At 39.7% G+C, this 20858-nt stretch overlaps 1 protein-coding gene across 1 annotated transcript in view; it reads right to left on the reverse strand.

Moving 5' to 3' along the window:
* Positions 1–20858, reverse strand: part of LOC121317149 (EMILIN-1-like) — a 130282-nt gene that overhangs the window by 78326 nt on the left and 31098 nt on the right. Inside the window, exon 2 of the mRNA XM_041252789.1 lies at positions 15205–15330. Within this exon, the coding sequence (XP_041108723.1) occupies positions 15205–15330 (126 nt within the window). The remainder of the gene's footprint in view (positions 1–15204; positions 15331–20858) is intronic.

Genomic DNA, 20858 nt, shown 5'->3' on the forward strand with positions numbered 1-20858 from the left:
AGCATATGTAAGGGCTGCTGAGGACCGCCATCATCTATTCCTGGTCCTTCTGGTGAAAGGATAAGCAGCTCCTGCTCCTCTCCCCCTGATGGTGATGGAGGCAGAAGCAGCTCCAGTTCCTCTCCTCGTGATGGTGGGGGATGTAATACCAGCAGGCATTCATCCTCTGCTGGTAGGGGAAGTGATACCAGCAGGCTTTCACCCTCTGCTGGTGGACGGGGACCCAGCAGGCATTCACCCTCTGCTGGTGGACGGGGACCCAGCAGACATTCACCCTCTGCTGGTGGAGATGGGAGCTGCAAGTCATCTCCCTTCAGCCCAATGTAGGCTCCTCCCACTTGGAATTCAACCTGCTAGGGCAGTACCATATCGGCAGCAAAGTAACTGATCACCACGACTGCTGGGTTCACAAAGGGCACTGGGCAGAAATGTTGTTCCCAGCGTTCCCCATCTCTGGCCCACAGCAGGTCAACAACCAGTGGGAGGTCCTCCCCGCTCCACTATGGGTCCGACACCCAGTCCAGCATCTCCTCAGAGGACGGGAAAGGCTCTGTCTCCTCCCTCCTGGGCTCTAGTTCCTCCTCTTCATAACTTCGGAAGGGACAGTTTGAAAAGCGATGCCCCTGTTCGCAGAGGGGGCACACTGGCGACGGCTGGTTGTATCGCCCTGGATTCCTAGCCTTCAGGCAGAACTCATCTGTGTCCTCCTCCTCCTCCTGCAGTCGTTGCTGCCACTTTCGTCTCCTGCTTCTTCTCCCCATTTCTTTATTATTATTATTTTTTTTTTTTTTTTTATTCCCCCCCCCCCCCCCCCCCCCCCCCCCCCCCCCCCCCCCCCCCCCCCCACACACAAAAAAAAAAAAATTTTTTTTTTTCAAAAAAACTGAGGTCCCTGCTCTGGTCTGCGTCTAGGCAGCGCTGGTAATCCCGGTTCTGACACCATGTGACACAAAGACGACTGGAGTGGGGGACGTCAACCAGGAACCATGAAATAAACAACAGAGATGGAGTTTGGTGGAGCTGAGCGAATGGTCTCGCTCAGCATTTAATAGTGCACAGACAGACAGAAAATAAAAGGTTGCAAGACAAACAAAAACAAAGGACACAGCAGATTTGTCAAAACAAAGAAATGAAACAAAACAGACACACTAAACAAACACGGTGAGCTGATCTTTTTAACGATTATTATTATTCTTATTATTATTACCTCCTTCTCCAATCTCATTCTCCACTCACCGAACACACAACCCGGAGTGAGTGAAAACAAGCTGCTTTTATGCAGCTGTACCGAGACTCGATTGCTAATCAATCATTCAATTGGAGTCTCGGTACAACTGCACGTGAATTAATGAAGTACAATTCCCCGTGCTTACATATTATTACTTTTTACTTGCACGTGAAGTGCTGTGCAATCATTGTGCCTAAATACAAATACACACTTTAATCACTTGTGTTACACAGACCTGTTTATATCCCGTGTACCAATGACTATACACCAACATTAACACACAACATACAATACAAAATACACACAGGGGTGGGAATTTTACCACAGAGAGACATAACAAAATCCCTGCAAAACAAATTCAGAGAGCTAGGAAGGAAATTAAAAGACAAGACCAAAACTGTGGTATTTTCTGGAATACTGCCCGCACCTTGCAAAGGACCATATGGACAGCTGGAAATAATTAATCAAAACGCATGGCTGAAGATGTGGTGCACAGGGGAAGGCTTCACCTATCTTGATCATTGGACCACATTCTACAACGAGGACTATCTGTATAGACGGGACGGACTGCACTTAAATAACAAGGGAACCAATCTACTTGGAAAAAAGATCCTCGAACAGGTACAGAAGCATTTAAACTAGAAAGGAAGGGAGGAGAAATCAACAAAAAAACAGAAGAGAGACCGCATCAAAACAAGGACAACAACTCAGGTAAGACAGCCATTAAATGTATTTATCTAAATGCTAGAAGTATCAGAAACAAAATTCTAGAACTTGAAGCTACTGCACTAACAAGTAACTATGATGTGATAGGTGTTACAGAAACTTGGTTGTCTGAGAGTGATGGGGACAAATATAATATTTGTGGGTATACACTGTATAGGAAAGACAGGCAGGACAGAAGAGTGTAGCGCTATACATAAGAAACAGTCTTGAAGCCCAGGGGTTAATCTGAGCAAAGAAAACAAAGCCGAATCAATAAGGGTCAGAATAACTGACAAAAATTCAAAGGGCAAAATAATAGGAGCATGCTATAGACCGCCAGATTCAGACGGCAAGCAACATAATCTGTTATACAATGACATTAGAAATGCTTGTAGCAAAGGAAAAGCCATACTAATGGGGGATTTCAACTTCCCCCATATAAATTGGTAAAACCCAACTAGAGGGGAGGCATGCATCTTTTCAAATAACGAACACAGAATAACTAAAACAGAGGTCAGAGAACCACTGGCAAACTCAGACCACATCATTTGAAGTGTTTTCTAAAACTCAAAAAGTAATGACTAAAGCTAAGGTTTACAATTTTAGAAAAGCAAAATATGAAGATATGAAACAGACACTAACAGAAGTAGATTGGAGTAAAATACAGAAAACATCTACAGAAAAAGGATGGCTGTTTTTTAAAAATGTAGTACTAGAGGAGCAAAACAATTCCATCCCAAAAGTAGACTAATCTAAATGTAAAACTAAATTGCCAAAATGGTTTAATTGATCAATTAAAAAATATTCTGCGAAAAAAGGCACTTTACAGAGCGTTTAAAAGGGACCAAAAGCAAAGTACACAGAAAGAGTACACAGAACTGCAAACGCAAGTCAAAAAGGAAGTTAGAAAGGCCAAGAGAGAAATAGAAATGAATATTGCTAAGGGGGCTAAAACCAATTCCAAAATGTTTTTTCCAATATTACAACAGCAATAGAAAATTCAAAGAGGAGGTTAAATGTCTAAGAGATACAAATGGCAAAATCAGAGACAAAGAAAAAAAAAATAGCAAATATATTAAATTATTACTTTTCACAAGTTTTTACAAAGCAGGATACAGACAACACCCCACATGTCAACCTTTTCATATTCAGTTTTAAATAACTTTAGCATAACTGAGGCAGAAGTGTTAAAGGGACTAGGAGCTCTTAAAATAAACAAATCCCCTGGGCCGGATGAGATCCTCCCAGTAGTACTCAAAGAAATGAAAGAAGTAATTTACAAACCGCTAACCAACATCATGCAGCAGTCTCTTGACACAGGGGTGGTACCGACAGACTGGAAAATTGCAAACGTAATACCGATCCACAAAAAGGGAAACAAAACTGAACCAGGTAACTACAGACCAGTAAGCCTGACTTCTATTATATGCAAACTTATGGAAACTATAATAAGATCCAAAATGGAAAATTACCTATATGGTAACAGGGTCCTGGGAGACAGTCAACATGGTTTTAGGAAAGGGAGATCGTGTCTAACTAACTTGCTTGATTTTTTTGAGGATGCAACATCAATAATGGATAATTGCAAAGCATATGACATGGTTTATTTAGATTTCCAGAAAGCTTTTGACAAAGTCCTGCACAAAAGATTAATTCTCAAACTGAACGCAGTTGGGATTCAAGGAAACACATGTACATGGATTAGGGAGTGGTTAACATGTAGAAAACAGAAAGTACTGATTAGAGGAGACACCTCAGAATGGAGTGTGGTAGCCAGCTATGTACCACAGGGATCAGTATTAGGTCCTCTGCTATTCCTAATCTACATTAATGATTTAGATTCTGGTATAGTAAGCAAACTTGTCAAATTTGCAGACGACACAAAAATAGGAGGAGTGAGAAACACTGTTGTAGCAGCAAAGGTCATTCAAAATGATCTAGACAGGATTCAGAACTGGGCACACACATGGCAAATGACATTTAATAGAGAAAAGTGTAAGGTACTGCACGCAGGAAATAAAAATGTACATTATAAATATCATATGGGAGATACTGAAATTGGAGAAGGAATCTATGAAAAAGACCTAGGAGTTTTTGTTGACTCAGAAATGTCTTCATCTAGACAATGTGGGGAAGCTATAAAAAAGGCTAACAAGATGGTCAGATATATTGTGAAAAGTGCTGAATCGAGATCAAGGGAAGTAATGTTAAAACTGTACAATGCATTAGTAAGACCTCATCTTGAATACTGTGTTAAATTCTGGTCACCTTGCTACAAAAAGGATACTGCTGCTCTAGAAAGAGTGCAAAGAAGGGCGACCAGAATTATTCCAGGTTTAAAAGGCATGTCTTATGCAGACTGGCTAAAAGAACTGAATCCACTCAATCTTGAACAAAGAAGACTACGCAGTGACCTGATTCATTCAAAATTCTAAAAGGTACTGACAATGTCGACCCAAGGGACTTTTTCGACCTGAAAAAAGAAACAAGGACCAGGGGTCACAAAAGGAGATTAGATAAAGGGGCATTCAAAACAGAAAATATGAGGCACTTTTTTACACAGAGAATTCTATATGAGGGTCTAGAATCAACTCCCCAGTAATGTTGTTGAAGCTGACATCCTGGGATCCTTCAAGAAGCTGCTTGATGAGATTCTGGGATCAATAAGCTACTAACAACCAAACCAGCAAGATGGGCCGAATGGCATCCTCTCGTTTATAAACTTTCTTATGTTCTCATGAAAGGCACTATATAAAATAAAGATTTATTGATTGATTGATTATTCAGCGCTTGTCAGGCACGTTAGGTCCAATTTATTTTCACACGCGCTATTTAAATTTCTATTTTTTTTCAGAGTAAAACAGGCTTAAAATGTACTGCACAGCAAAAGGACACTGTACTGCATCTCCAGCCAAGCCCCACCCCTTGTTCACTGTATTTTTCACATACCTCTTTATAGATATGCATACTGATAAAATTTTCCATTTTACCATTTTTACCACCAAACTCCTCAATGATGCAATCCAAGTCATTATTTTATTACTATAACATCTCAAAAAGCTCTGCCAATGTCTGTGATATTCTTTGAGTGCTGGATGCAGAAGAAGCTATCTCCTTTGTTAGTGTCCGTGTTATCTCTGTGGTGCATAGGGCTATCTGTATTGCTCAGATACGCCCCTTTTTTTCAGCTTCATTCAGCTCCTGTCGGTCTCACTCGGCCATTGAAAGGTTTTCTCGGCTTTTAACAAAGAAAAAACAACTAGAGACCTGTGCTTTACGTCTTTTTGATGATGTCGGACACGGTCCAACATCGGACTGGAAAGGGAAAATTGTAATGTCGGATCTGGACAATACATAATAATAATACAATACACCACAGTTATTAATTAAATCACCTGTTCTAAAATGAACAAACAGTACATTTAAACAGCAGGGCTTTCCCCCGTCCCCTCTCATATACGCAGGGCTTTCCCCCACCCCCTCTCATATGCGCAGGGCTTTCCCCCGCCCCCTCTCATATGCGCAGGGCTTTCCCCCGCCCCCTCTCATATGCGCAGGGCTTTCCCCCGCCCCCTCTCATATGCGCAGGGCTTTCCCCCGCCCCCTCTCATATGCGCAGGGCTTTCCCCCGCCCCCTCTCATATGCGCAGGGCTTTCCCCCGCCCCCTCTCATATGCGCAGGGCTTTCCCCCGCCCCCTCTCATATGCGCTGGGCTTTCCCCCGCCGCCTCTCATATGCGCTGGGCTTTCCCCCGCTGCCTCTCATATGCGCAGGGCTTGTCCTCCACCCTGCCACATTCACCAACAGACTTCAAGATAAATTTGATGAGTCAGCAGGATTCAGGAGTGGATTTAGCAGAATGGATCATCTTTAAGTTGTATGGTAAGTGATTCAAATCAGCAACGAGTACGAACTACCACTGCTTCATCAACTATGAAAATGCCTTTGACTTTGTTTTGTGGGTACTATTGCATTATATTAAGGGACCTCCAAAAACTTTAGGCGATAAAGAGATTCCAAATAGACCATATTCTAGACTGTTCAAAAGTTCATAAATCATGTTTGTTCAACATGAGTGAATGACTCAATACTGGCAATCCTACTTAGAGCGTTGTCACTTGTGTAGCCTCTCCCAAGGCAGCGCCAATCTTGCTGAGTGATACCAGCGAGTCCTGGAAAGAGTCATTTTTGCAACGCATTTTTGACCTGAAATATCAGATCCCAAATCAAAAAGTTAAACAATTCGATTCCGTATCTGGGTATCCATTGGGACATCTTACTGTGAGACTGGATATGATGTAAACAAAATGTTTAATTCACAACAAATAAAGCTGCTGTTTCATCTGTAAGTCTGAGAAACTGACACCAAACAAAAAAACGTTAGTTTTTTTTTTTTCTCTGTCATAATGAAGCCTCCACTCTAAATGTTCGTCTTCCTTTTTTTTCATAATTACATTCTTTATGATTTATTAATTTCAGCGCTGTCTTTTTGGCTTACTGGTTGTTTAGTTGTAGTAAACCCGATTTGTAAAAGATTTGCCGTGGGAACGAGTACCAACACAGCACTTCGGTACCCAGTCTCAGATTCTGACTGTACAACAAAAATATGATGCGCGGTGGGAAAGTTAGGATTAGTTTGTAGTTATGTTTTTAAAAAATGGTTTGTTAATTAATTTTCAGTTTTTTGACACTCTCGCCCATTTTCCTGGATTCATGAAAGGAAGCCATGTGCACTATATATTACACTAGTTAAATGTAACTGGCCCATTCGGGCCTGTGGTGCTTCATAACTACCGGCCAAACTGTGCTCTCTACTGGCCCCGGGCCACGGTTAATGTCAAACCCTGCCCTTGCACCGCAGCAGTCAGGGTCTGCCGCAGGAGATCAATCATCTCCGCGAACTGGGTGGCATCCATTTTTTGGGCACTGCTTTAAGTGGGCAGTGCCAGTGAATCCCACCCTGACACCACGTGTGGAAGGGTGGTGGGTAATTCACTGATACAGGGGAGACAAAAAGATGAACTTGAAATACCGCACAGGTGCCCAGTTTTATTGAAGGTGGGTGCTTCCACGTTTTAGCCCGCAGAGGGCGCTGTTGACCGTAGTCTGCCTACTAACGATGGTAGACAGAACCACAGAAATACCAGAGACGGTACAAAGTTCAAGTGTGGGCGCACTCACAGGTGCTCAAAAGAGTAATCAAAAACAAAAGGTGAAAGGAAAAAGGAAAATAAAACACAATAATCAAACTACTGCACTCGACAGAGTTACCCCGACCGTCGCTACCCGCACAGCCTGGGTCTTTGTCCTACTCTCCTTCAGCCTGCTAACAACACACGAATGGGGTCTGCCCAAGGTTTCCCCGCCAACACTACTTTTTTTTAGTTTTCTGATTTCTTTCCCGGGGTTTTCTCTCCCAGACATTCTCGGACCTGGACCAGAACTTCCGAACGCTCTTCACGTCTTAAAAGGCAGACCTGAGGGAACAGCAGAATATTATTTTATAGGGCTAGCAATCCCCCCAAGACCCGCCTCTCACCCACTTAGAGAGAGCCCACACAGGAAAGCTCCCACCTCGCCGTGTCACTGCCATGACCAACAGGCGGATATTGAACAGCTGCTGCCCTCTTCCTGCAGCAGTATGAATACACCAGAAGAGTCAGCACAGGTCTCCCCTTTAAGTGTTTAAAATTCTTATTTTTTGTTTTATTGTTAGTTTTACTTGTTTAGTTATAGTTTATATAGTTTTTAGCGAAAGCTAAATATGGCGACATACCTATTACCGTATTTACAGCATAATCGTAAATCCCTAAAAACTACTCACTTCTAAATCTTTTGTAGTCATTTTTGTATTATTTTAGTAAATACATGTTAATTTGGATTCATATGTTGTTTTTTTCTGACTTTATGTGAACGAAAAGACACACATTTGCCCATTTTCCCATTGGAAATCGTGATATTTTGAAATATCACTGTCCTGGTCACAAAAGCAATGTTTGTGGAGAATAATAGCCATTTTCTATGCTTTTGAGGCATAAGCAATTAGGAAATAACACTTACTACCCAGGAACAAAAAAAAAAAAAAAAAAAAAAAAATTGTTACACGGTGCTATCAGACTATCCGGAGCTGCAGTACAAGCCAGCGTTAACCCGGACAGCACTTTTCACCCCAGCATTTCACAGAGTATTGTAATCACCACTAGCACATAATTTCACTCACTGTCTTGTGTTTGTGTTTTGTGTTTATTGTGGGTCTGTATAAAACCTGGACTTCTGGTTGCGGGTCAAAGCTGGGGATTACAGTTACGAGTGATACATGCCGCTGTATCACTCCAGCATTTATTATTTACAGGTTTCGTTTTGTACCTGCACAGCACTGCACTCACCACGTTGCCACAGGTACCTAGGAAGGGGCTTCATTTTTACATCTGGAGTTGGTGGTTAAGCTAATTTTAAAGTGTTAATTTTTCTCTTTCTTTCAGACTCTGTGTTAACCACCCTTCTCTCACTAGACAGGGGAATTCAGTCGCAGAGACGGGTTTGATTAGCCTTTTGTTTCCTGGGCGCCTCATGCATTTAACGTGTTAGATAGATCGTTATCGCCAGGCAAAGCTAGACAAATTAGATTAAATTAAATTTAGTTTTCTGTTAAAATATACAATATCCATGACATTTGGAATATATTTCTGATGACAAAGACTGTATGAGCCACAGTTTACACAAGATCTGTATTAAGCTCCCTGAAAAAACAAGGGATTGAGAAAATGTAGAGAGATTTGATCAGCACCATATAAAAGAATGCAACATCCACAGTAAGACTCCATAAAAACAGCAACAAAATCAAGACTGAAAAAGGAATTTGTCAAGGAGATACAATTTCCTCTTCACGGCCACCCTAGAAGACATTTTCAAAAACTGGAATGGGAAAATAAGGGGCTGAAGATCAATTGAGCGTATGATCTCCTCATAGTTACAATGTGTTAACCTGAAAGGAGTAAACGTATTGCTGAGAGCCGTGAGTGTTTGTTTTGTGTTTGTAGTGTCGGCTGCAACTGTTGTTTGTCTTTTTAGACTATCAGACTATCCGGAGCTGCAGTACAAGCCAGCATTAACCCGGACATTACTTTTCACCCCAGCATTTCACAGAGCATTGTAATCACCACTAGCTCTAATTATATGATTTCCTCATATTTACAATGTGCCCAGAAGAATTACAAAGAAGAATACAAGAACTACACGAAGCTAGCATCAAAGCGGGTTTGAAAATGAACTTGAAGAACATTCAAGTCATGTTCAATAAATATACCACTCCACAGGTAATTAGGTCTATAGGACCAAGCTAGAAGAACTCAGTAACTACGTATACTTAGGACAGCTAGTTTCGGTAACGGAGAACCAAACGTGCGTAATCAACAAAAGAGCAAAAATGGGCTGGTGTGCCTTTGGAAGATTAAGCATGGATCTGAAAGGGAAATTTCCCTTATGCCTTAAAAGAAAAGTCTTCGACCTATGCGTGCTGCCAGTGCTAACTTACCGATGCGAAACCTGGACCCTCAATGCAAAAATGACTTAAAAATTACAAACGACTCAACAGAGTATGGAAAGATGCATTCTGGGAATAACAAGAAGAGACAGGAAAAGGAAGGATAAGAGCACAATCAAAAGTATGCAATTTTATTATAAAAGCAAAAAAACTGAAACGACAGTGGGCCACACATGTAGCAAGAAGAACAGAACATCGCTGGACAAGAGAGATACTAGACTGGATCCCAAGAGATATAAAGCACCAAAGAAAAAGAGCTTCAGGAAGATGGCAAGATGAAATTAGAAAATACGCCAGAGCATCATGGATGAGGGACGCAGTAGACAGGCTTTTGTGGAAGAATCTTAAGAACATAACAACATAAGAAAGTTTACAAACGAGAGGAGGCCATTCAGCCCATCTTGCTTGTTTGGTTGTTAGTAGCTTATTGATCCCAGAATCTCTATAAGCAGTTTCTTGAAGGATCCCAGGGTGTCAGCTTCAACAACATTACTGGGGAGTTGATTCCAGACCCTTACAATTCTCTGTGTAAAAAATTGCCTCCTATTTTCTGTTCTGAATGCCCCTTTGTCTAATATCCATTTGTGACCCCTGGTCCTTGTTTCTTTTTTCAGGCTGAAAAAGCCCCTTGGGTCGACACTGTCAATACCTTTTAGAATTTTGAATGCTTGAATTAGGTCGCCACGTAGTCTTCTTTGTTCAAGACTCGACACTGTCAATACCTTTTAGAATTTTGAATGCTTGAATTAGGTCGCCACGTAGTCTTCTTTGTTCAAGACTGAACAGATTCAATTCTTTTAGCCTGTCTGCATATGACATGCCTTTTAAGCCCGGAATAATTCTGGTCGCTCTTCTTTGCACTCTTTCTAGAGCAGCAATATCTTTTTTATAGCGAGATGACCAGAACTGAACACAATATTCAAGATGAGGTCTTACTAGTGCATTGTACAGTTTTAACATTACTTCACATGATTTAAATTCAACACTTTTCACAATGTATCCGAGCATCTTGTTAGCCTTTTTTATAGCTTCCCCACATTGTCTAGATGAAGACATTTCTGAGTCAACAAAAACTCCTAGGTCTTTTTCATAGATTCCTTCTCCAATTTCAGTATCTCCCATATGATATTTATAATGTACATTTTTTTCCTGCGTGCAGTATCTTACACTTTCCTCTATTAAATGTCATTTGCCATGTGTGTGCCCAGTTCTGAATCTTGTCTAGATCATTTTGAATGACCTTTGCTGCTACAACAGTGTTTGCCACTCCTCCTACTTTTGTGTCGTCTGCAAATTTGACAAGTTTGCTTACTATACCAGAATCTAAATCATTAATGTAGATTAGGAATAGCAGAGGACCTAATACTGATCCCTGTGGTACATAGCTGGCTACCACACTCCATTCTGAGGTTTCTCCTCTAATCAGTACTTTCTGTTTTCTACATGTTAACCACTCCCTAATCCATGTACATGTGTTTCCTTGAATCCCAACTGCGTTCAGTTTGAGAATTAATCTTTTATGCAGGACTTTGTCAAAAGCTTTCTGGAAATCTAAAGAAACCATGTCATATGCTTTGCAATTATCCATTATCGATGTTGCATCCTCAAAAAAATCAAGCAAGTTAGTTAGACACGATCTCCCTTTCTTAAAACCATGTTGACTGTCTCCCAGGACCCTGTTACCATATAGGTAATTTTCCATTTTGGATCTTATTACAGTTTCCATAAGTTTGCATATAATAGAAGTCAGGCTTACTGGTCTGTAGTTACCTGGTTCAGTTTTGTTTCCCTTTTTGTGGATCGGTATTAAGTTTGCAATTTTCCAGTCTGTCGGTACCACCCCTGTATCAAGAGACTGCTGCATGATCTTGGTTAGCGGTTTGTAAATTACTTCTTTCATTTCTTTGAGTACTACTGGGAGGATCTCATCTGGCCCAGGGGATTTGTTTATTTTAAGAGCTATTTAAAACTAGGAACTGAATGACATGTGGGGCATGTTGTCAGTATCTTCCTTTGTAAAAACTTGTGAAAAGTAATCATTTAATATATTTGCTATTTTTTTTTCTTCATCTACAATTTTGCCATTTGTATCTCAAACATTTAATCTCCTCTTTGAATGTTCTCTTGCTGTTGTAATATTGGAAAAACATTTTGGAATGGGTTTTAGCTCCCTTAGCAATGTTCATTTCTATTTCTCTCTTGGCCTTTCTAACTTTCTTTTTGACTTGTGTTTGCAGTTCCGTGTACTCTTTCTGCGTACTTTCTTTTTGGTCCTTTTTTAATGCTCTGTAAAGTGCCTTTTTTCGCTGAATATTTTTTTTAATTGATCTATAAAACCATTTTGGCAATTTAGTTTTACATTTAGATTTGTCTACTTTAGGGATATAATTGTTTTGCGCCTCTAGTACTACATTTTTGAAGAACAACCATCCTTCCTCTGTGGGTGTTTTCTCTATTTTACTCCAATCTACTTCTGTTAGTCTCCGTTTCATACCTTCATAGTTTGCTTTTCTAAAATTGTAAACCTTAGCTTTAGTCTTTACTTTTGGGGTTTTAAAAAACACTTCAAATGAGACCATGTTGTGGTCTGAGTTTGCCAGTGGTTCTCTGACCTCTGTTTTAGTTATTCTGTCTTCGTTATTTGAAAAGACTAAATCAAGGCATGCCTCCCCTCTAGTCGGTGCCTTGACAAATTGTGTTAGGAAGTAGTCATTTGTCATTTCCACCATTTCAATTTCATCCTCCGTGCTACCCACCGGGTTTTCCCATTTTATATGGGGGAAGTTGAAATCCCCCATTAGTATGGCTTCTCCTTTGCTACACGCATTTCTAATGTCATTGTATAACAGATTATTTTGCTCACCATCTGAATCTGGCGGTCTATAGCATGCTCCTATTATTATGCCCTTTGAAATTTTGTCCGTTATTCTGACCCATATTGATTCGGCTTTATTTTCTTTGTCCAGGTTTAACCCCTGGGCTTCAAGACTGTTTCTTATGTATAGCGCTACCCCTCCTCCTCTTCTGTCCTGCCTGTCTTTCCTATACAGTGTATACCCACAAATATTATATTCGTCCCCATCACTCCCAGACAACCAGGTTTCAGTAACACCTATCACATCATAGTTACTTGTTAGTGCAGTAGCTTCAAGTTCTAGAATTTTGTTTCTGATACTTCTAGCATTTAGATAAATACATTTAATGGTTGTCTTATCTGAGTTGTTGTCCTTGTTTTGATGCGGTCTCCCTTCTGTTTTTTTGTTGATTTCTCCCCCTTTCCTTTCTAGTTTAAATGCTTCTGAACCTGCTCGAGGATCTTTTCTCCAAGTAGACTGGTTCTCTTGTTATTTAAGTGCAGTCCGTCCCATCTATACAGATAGTCCTCGTTGTAGAATGTGGTCCAATGATCAAGATAGGTAAAGCCTTCCCGTGTGCACGTCTTCAGCCATGCGTTTTGATTAATTATTTCCAGCTGTCCATACGGTCCTTTGCAAGGTTCCGGTAGTAAACCAAAACTGTGGTATTTTCTGGTATTCTCCTTTAATTTCCTTCCTAGCTCTCTGAATTTGTTTTGCAGGGATTTTGGTCTGTCTCTTCCAATGTTGTTTGTACCGATGTGGACGACTACTACCGGGTCATCTCCTGTTCGTTCTAGGAGCCTGTCCACTTTTTGTTCTAGGAGTCTGTCCCACTTTTTTTTTGGAACTGCAGTCTAACACCACACTACAGTAAAATCACACTAACTGCAATTTAACAGTACATTTAATAGAATCACTTAAAAAGGTTCTGACTTTAGTGAAGAATGATTCATATGTTAAATCCTTGCTCTGAATTGTAAAAACAATGATTTATATGTATGTTTCATGCACGTTCATGATTTTTTTGTTTACTGTTAATGAAGATTATTAAATGTTTCATTAATAGTACTAATTAAAGAGGTTTTATTGACAAAACATAAGAGGCATTTTGAGACCTTTTGAAATGAACCTGATGAAGCGCTACTACATTAAGTCGCTTATGTTGTCTAGTGTGATTCCACTTAATTTCTCAGCTAACAATTATGCGTCATAGATTTCAAAGACTATGTAGATACAAATGATCAACGTTGTTTTACTATTTTGCTAGAATTACGGAGTTTGCACTCTTTGCATTAACATGTCTAATAAAACGTGGTAAAATGCAGCAGTTGTGTATGGAACACCTCCATCATCATGGTCCACCAGTGCTGTAGTAATGGATATACATGCGCACTTCAACACATGGTACACCCACGTCAGGCTGCAGAACCATATCAACTTTACAAAAATACAACTACATCTGCATGCACTTTTGATCTCTATGCATGCAGAAAGTAACTGACATGTCTCAATGCACTATTACTATTTTCTAGTATTGCAAAGCATTGGCTGGTAGGGAGCCTGCAACAGGGCTTAAGACTCATTCCACCAGATATAATGCTGCCTCAAGGGCTGCTTCCAGGGAAATTCCTATCCAGAAATCTGCAGGGCTGCTACCTGGAAGTCAGCACACACCTGTACCTCCCATTACCAAATCGACCTTGAGTTACTCTGGGATGCTTGTCTTGCTGCCTTGGTTCTGCACTCTCTTTTTCCTAAATAAGGGGTGTGCGCCTTTACCCCTCCACCCAGAGAACTGCTAGGAGTTTGCCATAAGTGTGGATAGTGTGGATCCACGTCTCTAGAAATGAGGGTTACTCACATGTAACTGTAGATCTAGGGGTGGTAAATGATATACATCAAACAACCCACTAACCTCCCCTGGCATAACTCGCTAAATATATCAATTTTTTCAGTTCCAAAAAAGGCGCTCGTAGTAATGAGTATTACCCACCTGTCCGATATGGTGTTTAAACACGCAGCCGTTTTTTAGTTATTTAAAAAACAAAACTCAGACTAATTTGTGAAAAACACATTTTTGGTGATTCTGTAACCTAAAAACTACTGCAGATTTTCACAAAACCTGGACAAAAAAAAAATCATACCAGTCAAAACATGATTCTGCCAGCTGCTCTTACTTATAATGGCACTATCGCACAGTTATAATTACTCAATACTTTTAAATGTTAATAGCTTACAGAACATTAATCATAAGAATCAATTAAATGTTTTAATGGATGTTAAGTACACAAGTATGAAAATGTTTCTATAAAAAAACATGCCTGTGTCTCAAGACTTAGTACAAATGCATGCAAAACAACACATAAGCAAAAACATCATTCGATAAACACTCTTAACAAATGAATATCCCAAAAGCATATATTCATGAGTGCAAAAAAAGTGCCCAATATGTTTTTTTTTGTTATTCAGCATATCCATATTGAACATTGATATACCTTATTTCTTTTTTTAACTAATACTACTACTACTACTACTACTACTAATAATAATAATAATAATAATAATAATAATAATAATAATAAACTGAACTTGAAAGATCTATAAAGTTGAAATCCTAACACATTCTATGAATTAATTTAGCAGTGTAAATTGCAAGTAATACAAATAAATACTCAATAATCCTATAATGGTGTTTTCACATCAATTATTGGAAATTAGAATTTGTGGTGTGTAAAAAAAATAAATAAATAAATAAATACCTACAAGAAAAATAAAAAATATGGAGGGTGTTGGAATTTCCCCATTGGTATGAAATTGGCTAAATTAGGTATAATCAGCATTCACTTCAGTAAGAACAGGAGATACTTACGTAACTACACGAGAGCACTGACTCGACCCCCAGGAGCATGGCTGGTAGTCTGGCTTCACATAGGTCTCTACACCGTTCTCCACCACACAGCTCACTGTTCGAGTTACTACATATGCACAGTAGTTCCTGTGAGGGGGGGAGAAAGGTTTACTGTTGGGATTCAGGGAACTCCATTAAAAAGCGAACAGTAGAACACAAGCAGCTAGCTAGTCATATTCATATTTTAGAACATAAGAACATAAGAAAGTTTACAAACGAGAGGAGGCCATTCGGCCCATCTTGCTCGTTTGGTTGTTAGTAGCTTATTGATCCCAAAATCTCATCAAGCAGCTTCTTGAAGGATCCCAGGGTGTCAGCTTCAACAACATTACTGGGGAGTTGATTCCAGACCCTCACAATTCTCTGTGTAAAAAAGCGTCTCCTATTTTCTGTTCTGAATGCCCCTTTTTCTAAACTCCATTTGTGACCCCTGGTCCTTGTTTCTTTTTTCAGGCTGAAAAAGTCCCTTGGGTTGACACTGTCAATACCTTTTAGAATTTTGAATGCTTGAATTAGGTCGCCACGTAGTCTTCTTTGTTCAAGACTGAACAGATTCAATTCTTTTAGCCTGTCTGCATATGACATGCCTTTTAAGCCCGGAATAATTCTGGTCGCTCTTCTTTGCACTCTTTCTAGAGCAGCAATATCTTTTTTATAGCGAGGTGACCAGAACTGAACACAATATTCAAGATGAGGTCTTACTAGTGCATTGTACAGTTTTAACATTACTTCCCTTGATTTAAATTCAACACTTTTCACAATGTATTCGAGCATCTTGTTAGCCTTTTTTATAGCTTCCCCACATTGTCTTGACACGTATATTATATTATAGTGGTTTCCACAGCGATAAACGATATTGCATTACACCCATTGTGTTATTACCTTCAGTTATTTAATAAGGGGGGTCAATAAATCACCATTGAAAGAAAACAGTTCAGATTGTTATTGCTTCATAAAATAACTGGTGAGCAATGTTTTCAATGGGCTCACCCTGTTGATATTTCCTGTAATTTAATGACCACCCTCACAGGGCATGAACTTAAGGTCATAAAGGGCAAGGCAATGTTGCCTTCTTGGCATGAAAATTCAGGGGCACCAAGGCAATTCTAGGGCAGAACATAATCTAACCCAAGGGTGCCAAGGCGACTTCATTCATAAAACAGCAAAAAAGAAATACAGAGCCTATTATGTTGATTAAAATTCTAATTCAAACAAACACAAATCAATGTTTGTTGAGTTATTTGCACACTGACTGTTGTAAAAATAAAATGGTATAAAAAAAATCAAATTTAAAAACAACATAAACTTTCATAATCTAAAATAAAAAGGGTAATTTGGAAAAAATATACAGTGTTTTGCAGAAGTATTCACCCCCTACCAATAATGTCACATTTTGTTGAATTACAAATAATGTTTGCACAGTATTCCAAATTAACTTTTTTTTTTTTTTTTTAATTCAAAGCTGTAGTGGTTAAACTCAACACTGTAATATGAGGATAATGTTAAATGTCAGCAAAACTTGCAAAGAAAATGTAGAAAATGAAATTTACTGGTTGCATTAGCATTCAGCCCCTTAAGTCAGTAGTTGGTAGAAGCACCTATTGCAGCAATTACTGCTATGAGTCTTTTTGGATAGGTCTCTACTAGCTTTGCACAGTTGGATGGTGAAATTTTTGCCCATTCTTCACAGGAAAATTGCTACAGTTCTGATAAGTTTGTTGGGGATCGTCGATGGACTGCAATCTTCAAGTCTCGCCATAAATTTTGGATTGGATTCAGGTCAGGACTTTAACTGGGCCACTCCAGAGCATTAATTCTCTTGTTCAACCACTCCAGTGTAGCTTTGGCTTTGTGCTTCGGGTCACTGTCCTGCTACAATGTGAATTTCCTCCCTAGTTTCAGAGTCTTGGCTGACTCAAACAGGTATTCCTCAAAGATTCACCTGTACTTTGCACCATCCATTCTCCCATCTATCCTGACAAGCTTCCCAGTCCCTGCTGAAGAGAAGCATCCCCATAACATGATACTGCCACCACCAAGCTTGACAGTTGGGATGGTGTTGACTTGGTGATGTGCAGTGTTGGGCTTGCGCCAAAGTTAACACTTGGAATTTAGACCGAAAAGTAAAATCTTTGTCTCGTCTGACCACAAAACCTTTTTCCACATGACTGCAGTATCATCTACATGCTTTTTCGTAAACTCCATACATGCTTTAAGATGAGGCTTTTTGAGTAATGGCTTCTTTCTTGCCAACCATCCATACAAGCCAGCTTTGTAAAGGGACCAGCTTATTGTTGATGTGCGAACACTGACTCCCATCTCAGAAACAGAACTCTGCAGATCTCTCAAGGTCATTGTTGGCTTCTGTGACATCCCGAACCAGTTTCCTGCTTGCCTGGCTGCTCAGTTTGGGAGGGCGACCTGATCTGGGTAGTGTCTGGGTGGTATGATACACTTCCACTTCTTAATGATGACTTCACTGTGCTGACAGGTATAACACCGTGTAAGAAATTTTTTGGAAGTAGTGGTAGTTTGAAATTTACCTGTCCTGGTCACAAAAGCAAAGTTTGTGGGGAATAATAGCCATTTTCTATACTTTTGAGGCATAAACAATTAGAAAATAACACTTACTACCCAGGAACAAAAACTGTGTTACATAGTGTAATCAGCGCCTTTGAAATTTGCTTTTACCCTTCTCCTGATTTGTGCCTCCTCTCTAACATTTTATCCCTCACTTGTTTCGAAAGCTCCTTGGTCTTCAAGGTTGGTTTGCTGGATCACTATGTGAGTTGCAGCTTGAAAGTCTTTATACCTGAGGGAAATTATCTACAAGTTAAACCATTTTGAAGTCAGAAAAGCTGAAACCATTTCACTAAATGTGTGACCTTTCAAACAAATCATTTGCATCTGAGCTGATTTAGGGCTGCAGTAGCAAAGGGGTTGAATACTTATGCAACTGAAATTAATCTGTTTTTCTCTGTAAATCTTACTTATTTATATTCAATATACATTTTTTCACATACTTCTACCTATGATTTAACACACTTTGCTATGCTTTTACTATGGGAAACTTCTATAAGTCAATGAGTTGTTCCAATCTAAACAGTTTTATATGATGTGCCGTAATCATAATATTGTCCCTATACTTGTTGGTGGATCCTGTAACCATGTCCAACTCACCCTTGTCCTTGAGTAAACTGTGTGACTGGCTAAAACAGAAAATTCACTCTTGAGAAAGGGTATGTATATATTATGTGAAATACAATACATAATTGATTCCCACCAGTTAACACTTTGTAGTTTTTGGTTTTAAAATGTGATTTTCTCCAGTTGTGTAACACATATGGGGCTGCGTTTTCATGTACCTTTCTGTCCGTATGTATTAAATATTCTCAAAAAGCAGGAAACGCGGGAGTGCAGAAATAAAGGAGATATATTACATTATACTTAAGATCCCCGGGAACAGTCACATTGATGGTCACACAGAAAACAACTCCATTTTAATTATACAGAATGGTATTTTACTTTTATTATTTTTAATTACCAGTCCACAATGTGTTTAGCTGTAATCAGATTAGTCTCTACTCTCTGCCTGAGTGAATGACTGACAGTCTATTGTTTTCAATCAGCCTTTTGCAGGCTTGTGCCTGCTTGCCTGCTGCGCTGCTTTGGTCAGTCAATTAGCATCGGGACTAGTGAAAATAAATACCAGAGACCGTGGAGTTTTACACAGTTGATGTTTTAGATACAGCTTTGCATGTTAAGAAATGGGAAAGGTTTCCTTGTTGCGTATGTTTTTCCCACACATGTAACTTTAACTAAAGCACCTTAACATCATCATACATTTCATTTTCACATTACAAGATTTCAGTTTCACATTTAAATTGTTGAGCTGTTTGGTTATATCACAGAGAAATCACACAACCACTTTGCACCTGAAAGGTGTCTAATTTCTTTCCCTTTATTGTGCATGAAAATTTCTATCTCTTGAAGCAATTCAAAGAACCTTGTAAGTACTGCACCGCGGCTAAGCCAGTGAACTTCGGTGTGGTGAGGCAGATCACCATATTGAGCATTAAGCTCGTCAAGCAACTTTTGGAATTGCTGGTGATTCAAACCTTTCGCCCTTATGAAATTTATCGTTTTCACAACTGTGACCATTATATGATCCATTTTCAGCACCTTTCCACACATCGCTTGCTGGTGTAGAATACAGTGGTACGTTATAAGTGATGTTAGACAATTCACCTCCTGTAGTTTTTTGCACACCAAAGCAACAAGCCCATTTTTTTCACCACATATGGGAGGCACTCCGTCTGTTGTTGTCAATCCAACTAATTTCTCCCACTGTAATTTAATGTTGTGGGGACACTTCTCAAGCTGTTGAAATATATAGTTTGCTGTGCTTTGAGGTGCATAGCTGCAACATCCAAAACCTCTTGGGTAATAGTGAAGTCTGCATCAACACCCCGAATAAAAATAGATAACACAGCAGTACCAGTAATATCTCTGCTCTTGTCAACGGCTAGAGAAAAGGTTACGAAATCGCTTGCTTTTTCGGTGAGCATTCTTGAAGATCGGTAGCCAGGACATCCACTCTTTCAGCCACGGTATTTCTTGAAAGACTGACATTGGAATATACACGCTTTTTCTCAGGACAAACTATTTCTGTGATTTTAAGCATGCAGTCTTTTACAAAAGCACCCTCAGAAAAGTGCTTTGACAACTTTGCGATTAGCTCCGATACAAGGTAACTTTCACTTTTTGTCTTTTTAAACATGTTCTGCTGTAAATCAAGGGTTCTTTTTAATTCGGCCAGCTTTTTTTGCCTTTGCTTTCCTTCAAACTCGCCATATTTTTCTTTCTTTCGTTTCATAGTGGCACCTTAAATTGAATTATTTCATCACTGCAACACTTCCCTTACATACTAAGCAAATTGGGTTTTCTTGCTGCACTACAAATAAATATTTAAGAAGACGATCTGCCTTCCTTATTGATCTTTCTTTTCTTGTACATTTTGAATTATATTACTGTTTTTGACGCCCAGTAGCCTACAGCGTCTAACGGAAAACACGCCTTAAACACCAAGCACGAGATATGATTGGCTGTCTCTCACTGTCTTCCGTTTCTTTACCTCTGAGCTTCCCGCTACTTTTCTGATGGCTGATGGGATTTGGAGTTCTTACGTGTAATAACCCAGTAGACTCAAACTGGGCCGGGCCAAATTACACTGTAATGAATGAACTTTGTGTGGGACTGGATAAAGTACCTCCAAGGGCCTCATTCGGCCTGCGGGCCTTGAGTTTGACACCCCTGATATAAGGGATCAGGTGATGCTGCATATACAACCCTGGCTTAGAAACCCTACCCGTCCAGACGGCTGACAGCTGCTGAGGAAGCATACACCACCATGCTTGGGCAAATACGGACAGTGGGTACTTGAAAGGGAGGTGACAGGCACTGATGAAACAGACTGTACATTAATTAATTCCCAAAATTGCCACTGCCTGCTGTATCCTGCACAAACTCTTGTCAAAAACAAAATGAGGTGTTGAGGAATCAGTGGCTGTCTGTGAGACAGAAGGGGAAGGTTACAGTCTCACGAGAAAAAAAAA

The sequence above is a fragment of the Polyodon spathula genome, chromosome 6, assembly GCF_017654505.1.
Source record: "Polyodon spathula isolate WHYD16114869_AA chromosome 6, ASM1765450v1, whole genome shotgun sequence".
Lineage (NCBI taxonomy): Eukaryota > Metazoa > Chordata > Actinopteri > Acipenseriformes > Polyodontidae > Polyodon > Polyodon spathula.